This window comes from Peromyscus leucopus, chromosome 10 (assembly GCF_004664715.2).
Source record: "Peromyscus leucopus breed LL Stock chromosome 10, UCI_PerLeu_2.1, whole genome shotgun sequence".
Taxonomy (NCBI): domain Eukaryota; kingdom Metazoa; phylum Chordata; class Mammalia; order Rodentia; family Cricetidae; genus Peromyscus; species Peromyscus leucopus.
The window spans coordinates 11,629,153-11,645,439 of NC_051071.1; the positions used below are offsets into that span (position 1 = coordinate 11,629,153).

The window sequence follows — 16,287 nt, forward strand, 5'->3', positions numbered from 1 at the left end:
ACTGCTCACGGCTGTCTTCCAAGGAAACTGAAACAACTTACGTAACAAAGGAAAGTCATCACAGTCAGTTTAATTAAGTACACAGAACAGTCAGTCATTTCAATAAAAATAAAACAGTTATTTTTACATCAAGTGTGCTTTATTTCCTCCACAGGTATTCTGTTAAATAAAGCACCATTTATATACTGCCAGGCCACAGCTAAAGAGGATTCTTTACAGAATCAAATTTCTTGTGGTTGTTCCGTATACAAGTAAACTTAATTTTGATAATAAGAACCACAGCGATCAGAGGCAATCTGCCTCTCTTATTTTAAGGTACAAAACTGGCACAGAGGACACCATATTATTATACACAGTAAAAATGCTGTAAGTTTAAATTACATTGTACAGGGTCAGAGCCCTGATTCTCCCAGAAAGCCATATTAAATGAAAGCCACTACAGTGAACTCTTAATTACATAAAACATACCCATTATCTGATTGCCCTTTAGAAAGTATACAGAAGATGCAAGTTTTTTCATCTGGAGTTCTGCCTGACCAAGAAGTAAGCCTATAAATCTATCTTGCCATTCAAGCAGAGAGCACTGGACAAACTGAAGCACAAAACAAATCAGCAAAATCGAGACAAACGGCATGGGGGAGGGGCACTGGAAAGTAGACATGCCACATCTAATGTCAAGAAGCAGCTGGATTTCCTTTGCCAGATATCCTTGTGACCACATGGATTGTTGATTCAATGGTCCTACACAGGGTATCTAAAATGTCGTGTTGCTGCATGTGACTAAAGAGGCCTCTGGAATGGCCACAACTGAGGGACAGAGCAGCCTCGGGGTCCTGGGAGGACAAAGCTTGACCGTCACAGCTTCTCAGATCAGCTAAGTCAGACAGAACTGCAGAGATGGAAGTTGAAGGGAATTCGGACTCGTCTTCAGCTAGTGTAGTATCCTTGGGACAGTGAAGGTCTTTAAACTCTTTACAGTCGTCAAACCTGCCACTGTTAGACTGTTCCTCTGCATGCTGGGACCGGATATGTGACCCGTCTTCTGGAAAGGAAGATGGGCCTTCCATCCGATACTCTTTGACAGAGCCATTTTCAGGGGAAGGAAGGTCTTGCTCGGTCCCTGGATCAATAATCGATGAGTCTCTTGTCTCATTGTCTGAGGTGCTAGTGGGGGTCAGGACCTCCCTGGTATCTGTTTTGATGTCCCCAATGCAGCTGTCTACGGCGTGCTCCTCATCACTGCTTACTCGCCGCCTTTTAACAGGAGTTGCCCCTTCATCATCTGTGGGGGAAATTACATTAAACCAGAATCTTCTTCAAAAGAAGAGTAAAATCCTATGGGGGCAACTGTGGGGAAGCCAGTGTTGTTCTTAGCTTTTTTTTGGTAGTGCTGAAGCTGAGGGCTTGCAGTACTAGGCAAGAGCAACCACTGAGCCACCCCTCCAGCTTGTCTTCCTCCCCCAGCCCCAGCCCCAGCCTTAGCTGACAAAGCTCACCTTTAGTTTTTCTTTCTTTGGCGTCTTGCTCTTGGAGTGAGTTTCTCTGCTGCAGACAAGTTCTACATTTGCTTAAAAGTTCTTGCAGAGTTGGGATCAGAGCTGGGTTTAATTGTTTGGGAGTGTGTACTGACAGGAGCAGAGCAAGTGCCCTCAGGTCCTACAAAAACCCAGACAGAAGAGTTCAAACCCTCAAGGAACATTCAGACAAAACTTCAAAGCTGAAGAGGTTTTTTCCCAGGAATCTATCCATTCTGGTTTCTCTGGCAATGTGGAATAATGCTAAACCAGCATTAGGACATTACAGTATTCCATCAGTTGAGTCGTTTATACCATTGTTTTGTGCCTATGTCAAGTAGGCCAGAGTAAAGACTCTTGAAACAGAAACCAAATAATGCAGCTTAAGTTTATATAGTGATTTCAAATCATGCTATAATTTCAAATAAAATTTGATTTTATTTCATAGGAGTCATAGTTTCTCAAGTTCAGTTCTGGTGTATGTCCCTGTACCAAAAAAACAAATAGGCAAACAAACAAAAAACCCTGCATCTTGTTAATTAGGGGCTGCTGCTGAATGACAGTCTGCATGTTTCTAACATGTTGCATTCTATGGCTTTTATAGAATCTACATTAAGTCGAAATAGTCTTAGCTGCCTTTATAATCATAAGTGAGACTGTTTTGATTACTTGGGAGTCATAGACAATATAATTATCACAAATTTCAACACACACATACACAAGCAGAGATAAAGGGATCTATTCTGCCTTTTATAAAGACAGAACTCGTGTTCTAAGGCTAGTCTCCAATTTGCCAATGATCTTCCGGCCACTGCTCAAGTGCTATGATTATAGGTATATGCCACTGTCTTAGTTCTTACTGGTTTCATTGCCCCTAATACACTGAAATGCCAAACTGAAATAGTTTTTCTCATCATAGGTGATCCTTTAAACAGTAAGGTTAAACAGTAATACTAAAACAGTAATAGTTGAACAGAGGCCAGATGTGAGAGTTGATCCCCTCCCACCCCAAGACTGGGTTCCTCTCTGTAGCTTTGGAGTCTGTCCCGGAACTTTCTCTGTAGCCCAGGCTGGCCTCGAACTCACAGAGATCCACCTGGCTCTGCCTCCCAAGTGCTAGGATTAAAGGTGTGCGCCACCACCGCCCGGCTGTAAGAACTGAATTTAAGGTCAGTTTTGAACTTCTTAGCACAGTTCTTACCCCATTTAAAGAAGCACTTGCTTTTGAAATTTCAACTCGGTTGGTGAAATCAGATTGCAGGTTTTGATACTGGTTTATCAAGTTTGTGATAAGGGTGCTGATTAAACTGGCACAGTTTGCTTCTGAAAACACTTGACTCTGAACCTGGAAAAGAAAACATGGCGGTGCATACACAGAACAAGTCTTAAAATCCAAGACTAACATAGTAAGCACACATTAAGCAGAAATGGTCTTTCAGAAGAACTAGATACCTTTAGAAGGAAATGTGTCATGAATGTGTAGACAATGTTGTTATTTAGAAAAGTTCTTTCATCCATTAGGATACATTTAATATACTCCGCAAAAACAGGATCTTCACACAGAAGCTTGATGCAGTTTTTCGACATTGCGGACTACAGTGGAGAAAAGAAACACTGGAGTTAGAAGCCAGGCCCTTGGACGATGTTCAGTTCTAGGTGAAACTGTAGTAATTTGCTACAGAAATACAATGGCAAAACTCGATGTGTTCTGCCTGTGTGCCTGCATCTATGTGTGTCTACCATGTTCACAGAGGCCAGCAGAGGGTGTTGGATTCCCTGTTAACTGGAGTCACAGACAGTTGCTAGCTGCCACGTGGGTGCTGTGAATCAAACTCGGATCCTCTGGAAGAACAGCAAATGCTCCTAAGCACTGGCCACCCCTCCAGCCCCATCAATACAACACATAACTTAAAGGAAATGTGGCTTTATCAGCCAGCACAGAGTTAACAAGGATTAAAAAACAAGCCTTAAGGAATAGGGGATATGAATGTTTTAAGGGGACAATCAATGAATAAATGCATAGATAACCAAACCACATATATATCAAGAAAAGACATTTTAAGAAAATAGATTTGCTAAACAGAGTTAGGCTTTACTGTGAGGTCCCAATGTTTGGAAATGTTACTAAAGTTTGTTTTTTCTGTAGTATGTCTTTCAACAGATATACCATCTAGAATACCTACATGGGTATGTATATATATCACACATAGGAAACAGACTTTAGATAGCATATATTTATGAACATATTTTAGTAAGTCAGTCAGTTGCAAGACTATCCAAGAAATTAGGAATAGAATAGGACAGGCTCTTTAGATTCTTAGTGCTGGGGGGCAGGGGCGGGAGAGGGACTGGAGAGATAGCTCAACAGTACTGACTGGCTGCTTTTCCCGAAGATCTGGGTTCAATTCCCAGAACCCACATGGCAGCCATCTGTAATGCTCCAGTCTCAGGGGACCCAATGGCACCTTCTGGTCTCTGAGGGGACTTCATGTACACAGTATGCAGACAACACCCATACACATAAAAATTTAAATAGAAATTTATACCTTTCATGCTGTTATCTATGAAAAGAGCAATAGCAGTGGCAGAGAGGGGAAAGCAGAAATCTGCTCTGACTTATTGAAGACACTACTCAGTTCAAGGTGATGCACACCTTTGATCCCAGCACTCCTGAAGCAGAGGCTGGACAATCTCTGTATTCAAGGACAGCAGCCTGGTCTATACAGGGGGTTCCAGCACAACCAGGGCTACAAAAGGAGACCCTGTCTCAAAAGTAAAGTAAACCGATAAGTCATTTTCTGAATGTCAATCACATTAGCTAAGTGGAATCAATGTCTTTCAAAGAGTCCAAAGTTCTTTGTAGTAATAGTTGAGAAACTTTTGCTCAGTAATAAGTACTACTGCAGAAAACTAACATTCCTCAAGGAACAGATGATGCTATATACAGTCTTCGAGTTTGGGGCAAGAAATAAACATGGTATAGCATGGTGAACATGTGAAGATGCAACCAGAAGGAAATCAAATAGTTGATTTGTAGGGATAATTTAGGCCATATCCAAGGGCTGAGACAAACCTTAGATTAATCTGGCTTCCGTCTTCACAAATTCAACATCTAAACAAGTATTACTTATGGGTTGTTGTGCTGGCTTTAAAGTTTTTTTTTTTTTTTTTTTTTAAGGCAGGCAGGGTCCTGTTATGTAGGCCAGGTTGGCCTTGAATTTGTGGCTATCCTCCTGCTCCAGCATATGCTGGGGATGCAGTTACAGGCATGCATCACCATGCCTGGCTGGAGGTGACTCTCTGAGACATGGAGTGGGTGACATAGCCTTTCCTGTTCTATTTGGTTTGAGCTAAAACTGTCCTGTTCTCAGTAAGACTAATGGTAGAAAACATGAGCAAGAGATCCCTGAAAAACCACAAGCAGGCAGAGCTAAAGGTCAAGCAACATGGTTTCTGCTAGAGATGTTAGTGACAAGGAGGAGACAGTTGAGCGGCAGGAGCTCTGTAGGAGGGGTAGGAGCTTGCTTTCTCCAGTATCTCTGTTTCAGACTTCCCCAGAAACTGCTGCTACTGAGCTATGGGTAAGAAATCCAACATAAATAGCTTATTTGGATTTTCCCCATACAAAGCTTGAGTTGGCATAAAATTCCAGAAGGTAGTACTTCCCTTAATTCTACAAACGCTCCCAATTTATAGCCAAACAGTTTTAAACCAGTTGTTCTAAAACTTCCCGGCTATTTGGTTGGATGAGATCAGAGAGCAATCATGTAAAAATCATGTGCTTTACCTGAGTCTGACATAGCTCCGTCCAAAGTTTGGGGAACAGTGCAAGATGAAGTGGCAAGCCTTCATAGGCAACCAGGACACCTAGTGTTTGAAACAGAACATCAGAACAGGTTATAATTGTAAGTTCTACTGACGAGTGACTGAACTGAAGGTACAATACTGTTAGCTATCTCTGGTTTTGACTGCATCATTACAAGAGAACTCATTACAATGTTTTAAGCAGTACAGAAATTGAGAATATGGAATTGTGAATTTATTTCTATACCCTATACCTCATCCCCAGAAGGATCTAAGACAATAATTTCAACCAGCTCTTATTTTTGAGTACTGGGACTTAACTAGGAAGATTAAAGTCACTGTGAGGGGTTTTCAAAGTTTTCTTGGATTAAGGAAATACTCTGTACATTAGAAAATTTCCCAGGCTTGCTACATTTCAGAAGGGTGGGAGAGAAGGTGAGAACTATGTTCTAGAGCATTCCATTTCTCCCCCTTTTGTTTTCTCTGTGTGTACTGAAGTAAACACTGTTGAGTCTACTACTGTCTCCTTGCTTTGTCCTCAGGACCTTCTGGGTAGATCAGATTTGGTACTGTTGGGACTCTGTGTGCACGTGCTTGTATTCGTATGTGTTTTCCTGGGGTCTGAAACCAGGGGCTCGGTAAGCTAGGTAAGCACTTTACCACTGAGCTACAGCCCAAGTCCTGAAACCCCTAATTTAACCTCTTGTAGCCGTCAATACATTTCCCTATGCTCCTCCTCTCCTCCACCCCCTCTGCCTCTCTTACAGAAGCTGCAATGTCAGCTTCCTCCATAAATGTACTACTTCTACATCTCTCCACCTTCAGGAAAAATATAACCACAGAGGAGAAATAGAATATAAGCTATCTTCCAGTTAAACAAAAAGTATGGGCTGGGTCGGGAGAAGACAAGATTTTCTGTAGTGAGCAGACACTAAATATAGGCCTGTGGCCATCCGATGCCCACTGCAGCTACTCAAGGCTGTGAAGGCAATGCCAAAGTGGCAAGGACAGGAGCAAACGACTAAGGTCTGCTGGCTGCAAGTAAAACCTAACAAGTATTAAAATTTAAATCACAATTTTCGTGTGTCATAAAACTAATTTTCTTAGTATATATAGTATATAAATATGAAGCCTACTTTTAGTAGGTAGCTGCTGGCTTTTTAAGAACTACTAGTAGGTAGGTTGTAGTTTGCCACTTCTTGGGTTAGGCCAAGGCTTTGAGACCTTTAAACAGCAAATCACACACTTAAGGCTCTCTTTCAGAATTAAGCCTATTAGTCCCCTGTAATGACAAGACATTTCTTGTCCTTCCTTTATTCTAAGCTAATCTGGATGGAGCTGGAAGCATTTATCAATCATAGCACATATACACAGACAAGCCATCAAAGTGTGGCTACAGGGAATGGTTTCTATAGTCACATACTCTTTCACTGTAACTGGTCATAAGGGTTGGCAAAATGTGACCCTCGGGCCAAGTCTGACCCACCTGTATTAGGGTTGGGTGAGTCAGGAATGGCTTTTATCTTTGATTCCACTCTGACACATGGCCTGAGCTGGTCTTGGAACCCACAATCCTCTTGTCTCTGACTCAGAAGCGTGGGATTACAGGTGTACAGCTCCTAGACCTGGAAGCTTTGACGTTTTTAAGGACTGATGACCTAGAACCCATGGCCTGCAGAGCCTGTCACTAACGTCCAGCTCTCCACTCTGCCGGTCAGTGTCCAGACTGTGGCTCAGTATCAACTCTCATGGCAAGTCTGTATTACCACTCAAGTTTTCATTAACTGTTTCTTTCTTCAAAAATTGTTCCTCAAAGTAAAACAATCCTCCTTACTTTTCAACAGCTACAAAAAGCCAGCATCAATCACTACAACAAACCAACCCTGCAGACATCTCTTATGCTATAAAATCACCTTTGAAAACAAGAAGGAAAGGAACATTTATTGGCACCTACTACTGTATTAGGTTTGTCAGACAAACACATTAAAGTTTCACAGCTTTGAAAAATATTACTTTAATTCTTATTTATTTCATCTTGTTGTTTCTTTTATGGCGGCGGGGGGGGGGGGGGAGCAACGAATGATTTTGGCTCTTTTTTCCTGAGACAGGTTCTCATGCCAAAGTTGGCCTTGACTTCCTGATGCCCTTACCTCCAATTCCTAAGTGCTAGGATTAGAGTTTGTAATAGTTTCCTAATTCATCTCAAAGCCTGTTAGTTACATCTATCCCACATTTATCTAACACCTATAATCTTTTCAATAATCTACATTTACTCAAACCCTCTGGTATCATTTTATGATCTTCACATTTATCTGTACCACTGTTTACGTAACATAATACCTCCCCAGGCACACTTTGTACAGAGGTTCAAGCCCAGGGCCTTTAGCATACTAAATGGGATGCTCTTCTACTGAACTACTTCCTAGTTTTATTACCTTTTTTTAGATTCACTAAGACTAGTAAGTAGCATGTTAGCTTTATTTTAGACAGTGCAGCATTAAGGAAATTAGTTTGATGTACTATGTAATAAGGCAACGAACATAGATAATTACCAGTCTGAGAATGAGTTTCCTAAGCCAGCTCATATAGTAAACTCTAAACAACCTATGCCAACCAGGGGAAACTGAAGTCACCTTCCAGTCTTTCCAGTTCCCTCAAGTTGTTTCCTCTGGATAGAAGGTTGTTCCTTCAAGACACCAGGATTTCTGAACTTCCTTGCATTTTCACAAAGCACTAGGGATGAGCGAGAGGCCAATATTCTCTGAATTCTACATACTCCTTTTTAGTACCTATGTCATTCACATGGAAAAGCTCTCAGGTACACTCACTTCTTTATCTTTTATAATGTTTGTGTGTCTGTGTGCATTTGTCCAGAGTACAGAGTGAGCATGAGAACTCCTGGAGCAGGAGTTAGTTGGGAGCTATCCAATCTAGGAGGTTATGGGAACTCTGCAAGATCAGTAGGCACTCTTTAACTGCTGGGCCACTTTCTTCAGCCTCAAGTACACTTCTAGGCTTTCCCTTAGTAAATAGAATGGCACATCTAAAATACATTGGTGTCTGTAGAACTTATCTTTCTCTATCCTGTGACTTCAGGCACCCTTAGGCAAGGCCCATGCTCCGCCCCATTCCTCACTCAAAAGCGTCTGTAAGTACACCCTTTCTTTGTCAGAACACCGTAGGCTGTAGAAACCGTTGTGTGGTTTGTCAGTAAAAGAAACACCTTTTGAGTTGCTTATGCAGTGAAATGGTTATCTCAGAATTTTTGGTACTTCCTTGATTGCTGTGAGAATAAAATAATTCATATGTATATTACTAGTCACAGTTTCCTCTGAGTCGTTACAATTCTGACTGGTTTTCTATAGTAGTGTTAATCCACCCATCATTATCTTAGGGAAGCAATGGCATCAGCTAGTGGATAAAGGCCCTTGAGTAATATTTTACCATGAAACAATCAAGATGCCTTAGGTTATGAATACCAATATCTGATCAAATTCCTCTTCTCTTTTTTTTAGGTTTTTTTTTGAGACAGGGTTTCTCTGTGTAGCTTTGCGCCTTTCTTGGAACGCGCTTTGGAGACCAGGTTGGCCTTGAACTCACAAAGATCCACCTGCATCTGCCTCCGAGTGCTGGGATTAAAGGCGTGCGCCACCACCGCCCAACCGAATTCCTCTTCTAACTGCATACCCACTAAGTAACCTACTCTAACTTTCCTTGTAGGTTATGGAGAATGTGCTGGCCTGACTCTGGAATTTAGACACCCATTTCAATTCTTCTGGAGATGAAAAAACTGGCAAGCAGTTTAAGATTTAAGTTTGTTTCACATGTGATTACTATGTGTAGCATGTATGGATTTGCTCCTGGTGGACTGGTAAAGCTAGCTTTGGATCTGCATTAGATGTCAGGGATGGTCTGAAATATAGTCACTCTTTGAAGGGAAAACAGCCATTTTCAAGTCTCCCTAAAAAGAAGCAGGAATCAGAGTGTGCTTTCTATATGAATACCATGAATTTGTATATGTTTAATTTAGCCAATGAAAGAAATCCATTTTAGGGGCTGGAGAGATGGCTTGACAGTTCAGAGCACGCACTGCTCTCACAGAGGACCAGGGGTCTGAGTCCCAGGATGAGTGTGGTGGCTCACAGCACCTGTAACTCTGGTCCCAGGGCTCTGTCTTCTGGCTCCTCCAGGCACCAGAAACACAATGGTACACAGACATGTGGAGGCAAACATTCACACTCTTACGATAAATCAATCTTTAATAAATGTGTAGCAATGTGTTAAGGCACGCTCCTATAATCCCAGCACTACTGAAGCAGCAACAAGTGGATCTCTGTGAGATGCCAGCCCATCTACCCTGAATTAGACAGCCAGAGCTATACAGTGTTGCTTTGTTTTTTAAGTATATGTTACTTGCAAAGAATTTTCTTCTTTAACACATTCAGAAAAATTTCATAAATAATGTTAAATGCTAAAAAGGTACAAGACCCTTGTTTTGTCACTGAAAATGAAAATTTAAATGATGATGATGATGAAACAACAATTTATTTAACTTTTATCCAAGCATCCTATTATTTATTTTGCTCATAAATTTTGGGACGTAAAGTGATTAATTATAGTTTGCCAAAACCATTTTCCACGCTACTTAAAAAAATTCTAATCATAAGCTGGGCAAGGTCAAGAATACCTTTAATACCTGCACTAAGAAAGCAATAGAAAACAGATCTCTGAGTTAGAGGCCAGTCTGATCTACAGTGTAAGGAGTCAGGGCTACATAGAGATACCATATGTCAACAAATAAAACAAAAACATTGCATGATCATTATTATAATTTCACCCTTACAAATGTATTTAACTTAGAAAACAAAAGCACCCCATGATTTCATCCTTATGCAATGACAGTATTATTCACTTGTTTTTGTTTATTTTTAGACAGGATCTCACTATGTAGCTCTGGCTGTCCTAGAACTCACTATGTAAACCAGGCGGGCTTTGAACTCAGAGTCTCTGTTTATCAAGCGCTAGAATTAAAGGTGTGCACAACCACTCTTAGCCTTATGCCTGTTACTAAGGATGATAATTCCACTCCTTTGTAAGAATGTGGTTTTAATCTCTGTATTACTTGTTCACCCTGAGTGCTAGGGATTGAACCCAATACCTGGGTTTACTGCTGGATCAATACATACCTTTCAAGTCTATTTTCTATATAACTCAAGGAATGTTATCTAGTTTGTTTTGAAGATTATATAATACAAATGAAATGTCTTACTAAAATATGCTCTTATTGATGGACATTTTTGTTTTCAATTCCCCACACTGTGAATGAAGTGAAAATAAACAGCCTCTGTATGTTGTCCTACACTGTTACAAATAGAATAAATTTCTGCTTCTGCTATGCTCAGGCCAAAGGGAGGAATATGTTAAGTTTTAAACGACAATGCCAAATTTGCCTCCCCCAACTGGTAACACTCCATTCATTAGCTCTTCTTTTCTCAGTCTCTGAAAATTGGGAATGGCACAAACATGTCCACCCTCCCCACCCCAGGATAAACGATTGCTTGCTTTTTCATTAATGAGTGTGGGCAAATTCTCATATGGTTGACACACACTTTTTTCGTGTGTATGTGTGTGTGGTATGAAATAACTATTCATGTCCTGATTTTGCTTAGTTTTCATTTTACTAAAGCCTAAAACCATTTTGTGTTTGGTAGGCATTTTTCTATTAAGTCTGGCAACACTTTCCCAGTAGCTACTTTGTGATTTTTTTTTTTTTTTTTTTTTGAAACATTGCCTTACCATGTAGCTCTGGCTAGCCTTGAACTCATAGAGATCTGCTGGGATTAAAAGTATATGCCACCATTCTAGGCTGCTAGTTTGTATTTTAATTTATTATGTTTTCACAACTACTATTAATAATTTCAATTCTATGTAACCAAAAATGTCTTAGGTTTATTGTTTCTTGTTTTTATGCCCTGCTAAACATGGTCGGTGGTTTCTGTTTGTATGAATGTGTGGTTGGTGCAAGTGCATGTGCTTCTGAGGAGGCTGCTTCATCTCCACCTTACTCCTTTGTGAAGTGAGGGCAGCAGGGTCTCAGGTCGCCCAGGCTGGCATCAAACTTGCTATGTAGTCAACAGCTATCCTGAGTTCTTGATCTTTTTGCCTTACCTCTTAAGTGTATGGGCCACCATGCTGCTAACACCACCTCTATTCTATTAACTGGAAATTACCTTTAGTATCTACTAAATATGTGTGTTTGGTCGTCTTTTTTTCCTACTGTTTGAATCATTCTAGTTTACTTTTGTGAAAGGACAGAAAATATATTTACATAATGAAAGTAAAAGGACAAAGAGTTGAATGAAACTGTGGTGGTCTACAGGGAATCAAGTGATACTTTTGTTTTCTGCTGATGGGTTTTCTATGTAACCAGGGTGGCAGGGAACACCCGATTTTCTTCCTTAGCAAGAGTGCTGGGCTCACAGGCATGCGCAAGCATGTTTTGTTCAGTTGCCCATATAAAAACAACAAAGAGTTTTCTTCAAAACTGGCAATCACTCGCAACTCAACACAGGTTTTGAGACAAATCTTTATGTTTGGTAATAATATTTTAATATTCTGATTTTTACACTGTCTACCTTGGAAAGCTCAGTTTAAACTTACCCCTTTCCATTTTTTCCTCAGTCATACATCAAAACCACAACTCTCCTCACTACTGCTGTCATGAATGTGAGTTTTGTTTTCTAGAGCCCTTTCCTAGGTGCCTTTCCTTGGAAATAGTTGTCTCAGCTAGAAAATTAATGTCAAACTCTGGGGCATAATTTTTCCATATACTATTGCTTTTTAAGTCTGTCTAAATTACTAAGAGGATATCCAGGAATTAGCCAGGAATGGACCAATAAACTTTCAATTTCTTGCTTTGTGGTTTGGGTATCTAGTTTTGTCCTGATAGCCAGCATTTGGCTATTTAGATTTAGTTTGGCTGGAATTACATAAAATAGTTCCTTTTTTTCACGTTTTGAATTTGTAACCCTTCCAACATGACTAGTTAACTGCCATACTATAGATAACAGCACAGCTGAGAATACGCGCATCACTATATAACATTCCATAAAACTGTGTAGATACAAAAAACTAAGTAAGGCAGAATCAACAGTGCTTCATGATTATGAGTGATGTTGATCTGGCATGTGATGTCAAGTGTGTCTTCCTCTCCCTTTTACTTATGCTTGTTTTTGTGGACAGTTTCACTCTGTGGCCCAGGTAGACCTTAATGTCTGGCCATCTTCCTGCCACAGCCTCCTGAGTGCTGAGATTACAGGTGTGGTGATTCAGGCATGAGCTACGACATCCAGCTACCCTTCTCCATTCTTAATTTCCATGAAAGTACATATTTGTGTTGATAAACAAGATACTCAAAAACAGTAGAAGTTGTCAAAGTATCAAGAACAGCTCTTCACATACTTTGTTATAAATTATATAAACATAATTACCTGGAAGTTCTCCAAAGGTCAGCATCTTTGGAAACACCTCTTATTTTGAGCACAAAGGCTATACTACCAGAACTCCCGAGTATTCTTTTACACCTGGCCGTTGTTATTGCTAAAGTTTCAGACTTTTACCAAGTGCCACAACCCAGATGCATAATTCTGAAGCAGACGATCTGCATAAAGTCTTACCTCCCCACATCTTGGCATCAGCCATAGATACGTAGGTATGATCAGATAAGTGAAGGAACAGCCCTTCAAATCTGAAGATGCTCTAATCACTTACCAATAAGATGATTTTTCTGAAGAGAAGTTATCCCTGACAGCTGTAACCACTTCTTTCTTCCTTGATAATGAAATCTAGGGTTGGATGATATCTATTGCCCTACCTGGAATGGGCCAAAACCTTTCCCACAGGAAAGGGGGTTGTAGCTGAGATGGAACACAAAGAGGACTTCTGGGGCAGGGTAATAGTCTATTTCTTGATCTAAGTGGTGGTTTCATAAGGATTACTCCCCACACTCTAAAATGAAACTACAGAGACCAGAGAGGATCCTGGCCCATCTTTGATAAAATTAGAAGGCAGGTAGGTCACACAGAGCCTCAGAACTTCTAGGTCCTGACCTTGGAGAGAGGGATTAGACAGTCTTTGAAGTTTTCTCCCCCTACATAACTCACTGAAGGATTTGTTTTCTGTTGCTCATGTTGTTCCTTTCAAATGTGTCTTCTCAGTTTATGAGACTTACCTCCTAGTTACTCATATATGCACCTCTGCTTCACGCTGCCAAGCCCACTCAGCTTTTCTGGCACCACCAGCTCCAAAGCACAGCTGGCACTAAGGATTTCAACTCACCCTCAAGATAAGGGCCAGGGAAGTCTGTCTCTAACTGTTCTCCCTAAGCAAGGCAGGTTGGTTTTTAATTCTGCTGTGAAGATGGTAGACTTGGACTTCTGTGTACAAAGTGATGATTAGCCCTGCTCCATGCTCCTTAATAGGCCAGCTGAAACTCTGGGCAGAACTATTCAATGGAAACCAGTAAGTTGGTGTTTTCTTAATAAAAATTAAAATATTCCCAAGAATACTAATTAATATTTTTAAACATTCACTTTAAAAAAGAAAAAAATAAAGGGATTGTCATATATTTTTTCCCCTTCCTGAATGGCTAGGGGCTTAAAATAATTCAGTGGAATTTACTGCTCATCTTTTATACTTACTCAGCTTAACTAATGTTTCAGTAAATTTTTCACAGTTGATTGCAACTCGGCATAATAGATGGATGAACTGATGATAAGAAAAGAAGTAGTCTAGCAGCATACGATCATAAACGTCATCTTTGCCCTGAAGGTTAAAGATGATAAAATGGTTGCACTTAAATTGTATAATAAAGAGCATATTTTGTGCAAATGTAATAAGATTAAGTAAAAAGCTAATTAAATCTTTAACTTCTATAAGAATCTAGTTTTAAATTCCAAATTTCTAGTGTTATTAAGATCATAATTGTCGTAGGTTTATTGTCAGTGTGCAAATGCTATCAATTATAATTACCCATCATTTCTATATACTTTAATAGAGTAAAAGTACTGAGATTTTAGCATGTCACACTTTAGCTCTATAAACATATCATCAAGAAGAATGAGTTATATTTGATTTTTGAAAGATTTGAGGGTATTTCTGTAAGGGTAACTATAATGTTAATTATTTTTAATATTTTATCATGGAGAATTGCTCAAATATACTTAAGATCCAAAACCAGTAGGCAAGAGAGAGTGTGGATGAAGGTGTGGGTGAAGATAGCTAAGGGGAAAAAATGTTTTTAAAAAATGTTAAAACTAACATATCTTGTGTTAATATAGCTTGTCTCTATAATTTAGGATTGACGCTATTTTAGAATAAGCATTAGAGAACAGGAACCAGATGATAAATCTATCAAACAGTGACATTATGGGTAGGTTAAGGAGAATATGGTTATAGGGACAGTAAAAGAGGTCTTGATTATATGGCCAAATTAAAAACATTCCAAGTACCTAATTTGACTCTGTAGATTTAGAGGCAGGATACAACTATAATTTAGCCTAGTAACAAACTAAGGTTTACTATTAAGCTATTTTTTTAGAAGAAAAAAAAAATCTTAACAACTTGTGCTTACTGTTGATTTTGCAAATATCAACATTTAAGAGCACTTAAAGGAAAAAATCCAAATGAATCTAATGTTAGGATTCATGAAACGTTCACATAAATCTAACAGACTCAACAGCCAGGGGGATCTCAGATTACCTTGTGCTATAGAAATACGGTTTTCCTGGCATCCCAACATACCTTACTGGTTTCCACCATTGTGGGCAAGAGGCACATATTGAGTTCAGGGCGCGGAGGCCGAATATTGCTTTTCCCTCCTATTAGCTTGATATTTTCTCGACAAGGGAAATAAGGTCCAAGAGACACTAAGACATTAAAAGTGTACAGTAAGAATAAATGGAAAAAATAAATCTCCAAGCTTCAGTGTGCAGAATGATTACATGCCAACCATATTCAAATATTATGTTAGAGAAATACGTACTTGGTATATTACTGTGATGGTAAGTACAATGGTTGTGTTGTAGGAAGGGAACCAGAGTATGAAGAAAATCATGGGGACTCAAAAGGACAAGTTCCTTGAGGACATCTGAAAATGAAAACAATTTGGAGTATTAAAACACTGGGGTTAGATTTACTCACTACTTTTGAGCTCACAAATCCTGATGAGATGGTGGTGTGCTGAGTACTACAAACTGGACTCCTAACCTAGGGAGAAACTATCTACTGCCCAACTCTGGATGAAGAGCTGTGAGAACTACAGCAGAGAGCCATTCCTTAAACCAAGAATTTACAACACTATCACCCTTCTCCACACTTTCCTTGCTTACTTGCAGACATAGTCTAGTCATATAGCAATATGACTACCCTGATTATTTATCTTTATCAAGTCCATCACAACAGCTTGGATCCGAGAGATACCTGATAATCTGCAGTCCGCTATTAAAGTTTTATGGTACTGGCTGGACTAAACCTCACTCACTAATCACACAAGAGTAAATCTCATCATGGGTAACTAGTTGTTTATGCTATTTTGAGAAATTACAAAGAGTTAACAGTCTATAACACTCACTACTTCAAGTGGTTCCTAAGGTAGTAAAAAACTTCACACTATATTTAAAATGAAAATTCTTCTAGCAGCTATGTATTATTATTCTGTAAGTAATCAGTCACAAAGGTGTTATACTCAAGAGTCTATAAAGTTACTAAGAAATGCTTTTAAGGCCAAAGACCCACAGTGAAGCAACTAACCTTATCTTTTACACTGTGAATTCCACTTTGGAAATAACAACATAATTCTACCGTGTACATATAGGATCAGAAGATTATTTAGAATTGCAAGAAACCTACAGACAACTGAAGGAGACCCAGATACTCTGCCCACAAACACGCTAACACTAGCACATTAAGA

The 16,287-nt window shown here is 39.6% G+C and overlaps 1 protein-coding gene and 1 long non-coding RNA gene across 5 annotated transcripts in view; one reads left to right on the forward strand and one right to left on the reverse strand.

Annotated features, from left to right (window-relative positions):
• Nucleotides 1-55: 55 nt before the first annotated feature.
• Nucleotides 56-16,287, reverse strand: part of Usp34 (ubiquitin specific peptidase 34) — a 190,767-nt gene continuing 174,535 nt past the window's right edge. For 2 of the 4 annotated variants that reach the window (XM_037208944.1, XM_028876366.2), the window contains 8 exons: nucleotides 15,361-15,465; nucleotides 15,120-15,244; nucleotides 14,018-14,141; nucleotides 5,302-5,381; nucleotides 2,967-3,107; nucleotides 2,716-2,859; nucleotides 1,497-1,656; nucleotides 56-1,282 (listed from right to left, as the gene is read on the reverse strand). In XM_037208944.1, the coding sequence (XP_037064839.1) occupies nucleotides 675-1,282; nucleotides 1,497-1,656; nucleotides 2,716-2,859; nucleotides 2,967-3,107; nucleotides 5,302-5,381; nucleotides 14,018-14,141; nucleotides 15,120-15,244; nucleotides 15,361-15,465 (1,487 nt within the window). In that variant the 3' untranslated portion in view covers nucleotides 56-674. The remainder of the gene's footprint in view (nucleotides 1,283-1,496; nucleotides 1,657-2,715; nucleotides 2,860-2,966; nucleotides 3,108-5,301; nucleotides 5,382-14,017; nucleotides 14,142-15,119; nucleotides 15,245-15,360; nucleotides 15,466-16,287) is intronic. The other 2 variants (XM_028876367.2, XM_037208945.1) reach the window with 2 other exon arrangements.
• LOC119088622 lies at nucleotides 5,302-10,713 on the forward strand. Its single transcript, XR_005092293.1, has 2 exons — nucleotides 5,302-7,283; nucleotides 9,039-10,713. It is a non-coding gene; the product is annotated as an uncharacterized LOC119088622 (long non-coding RNA).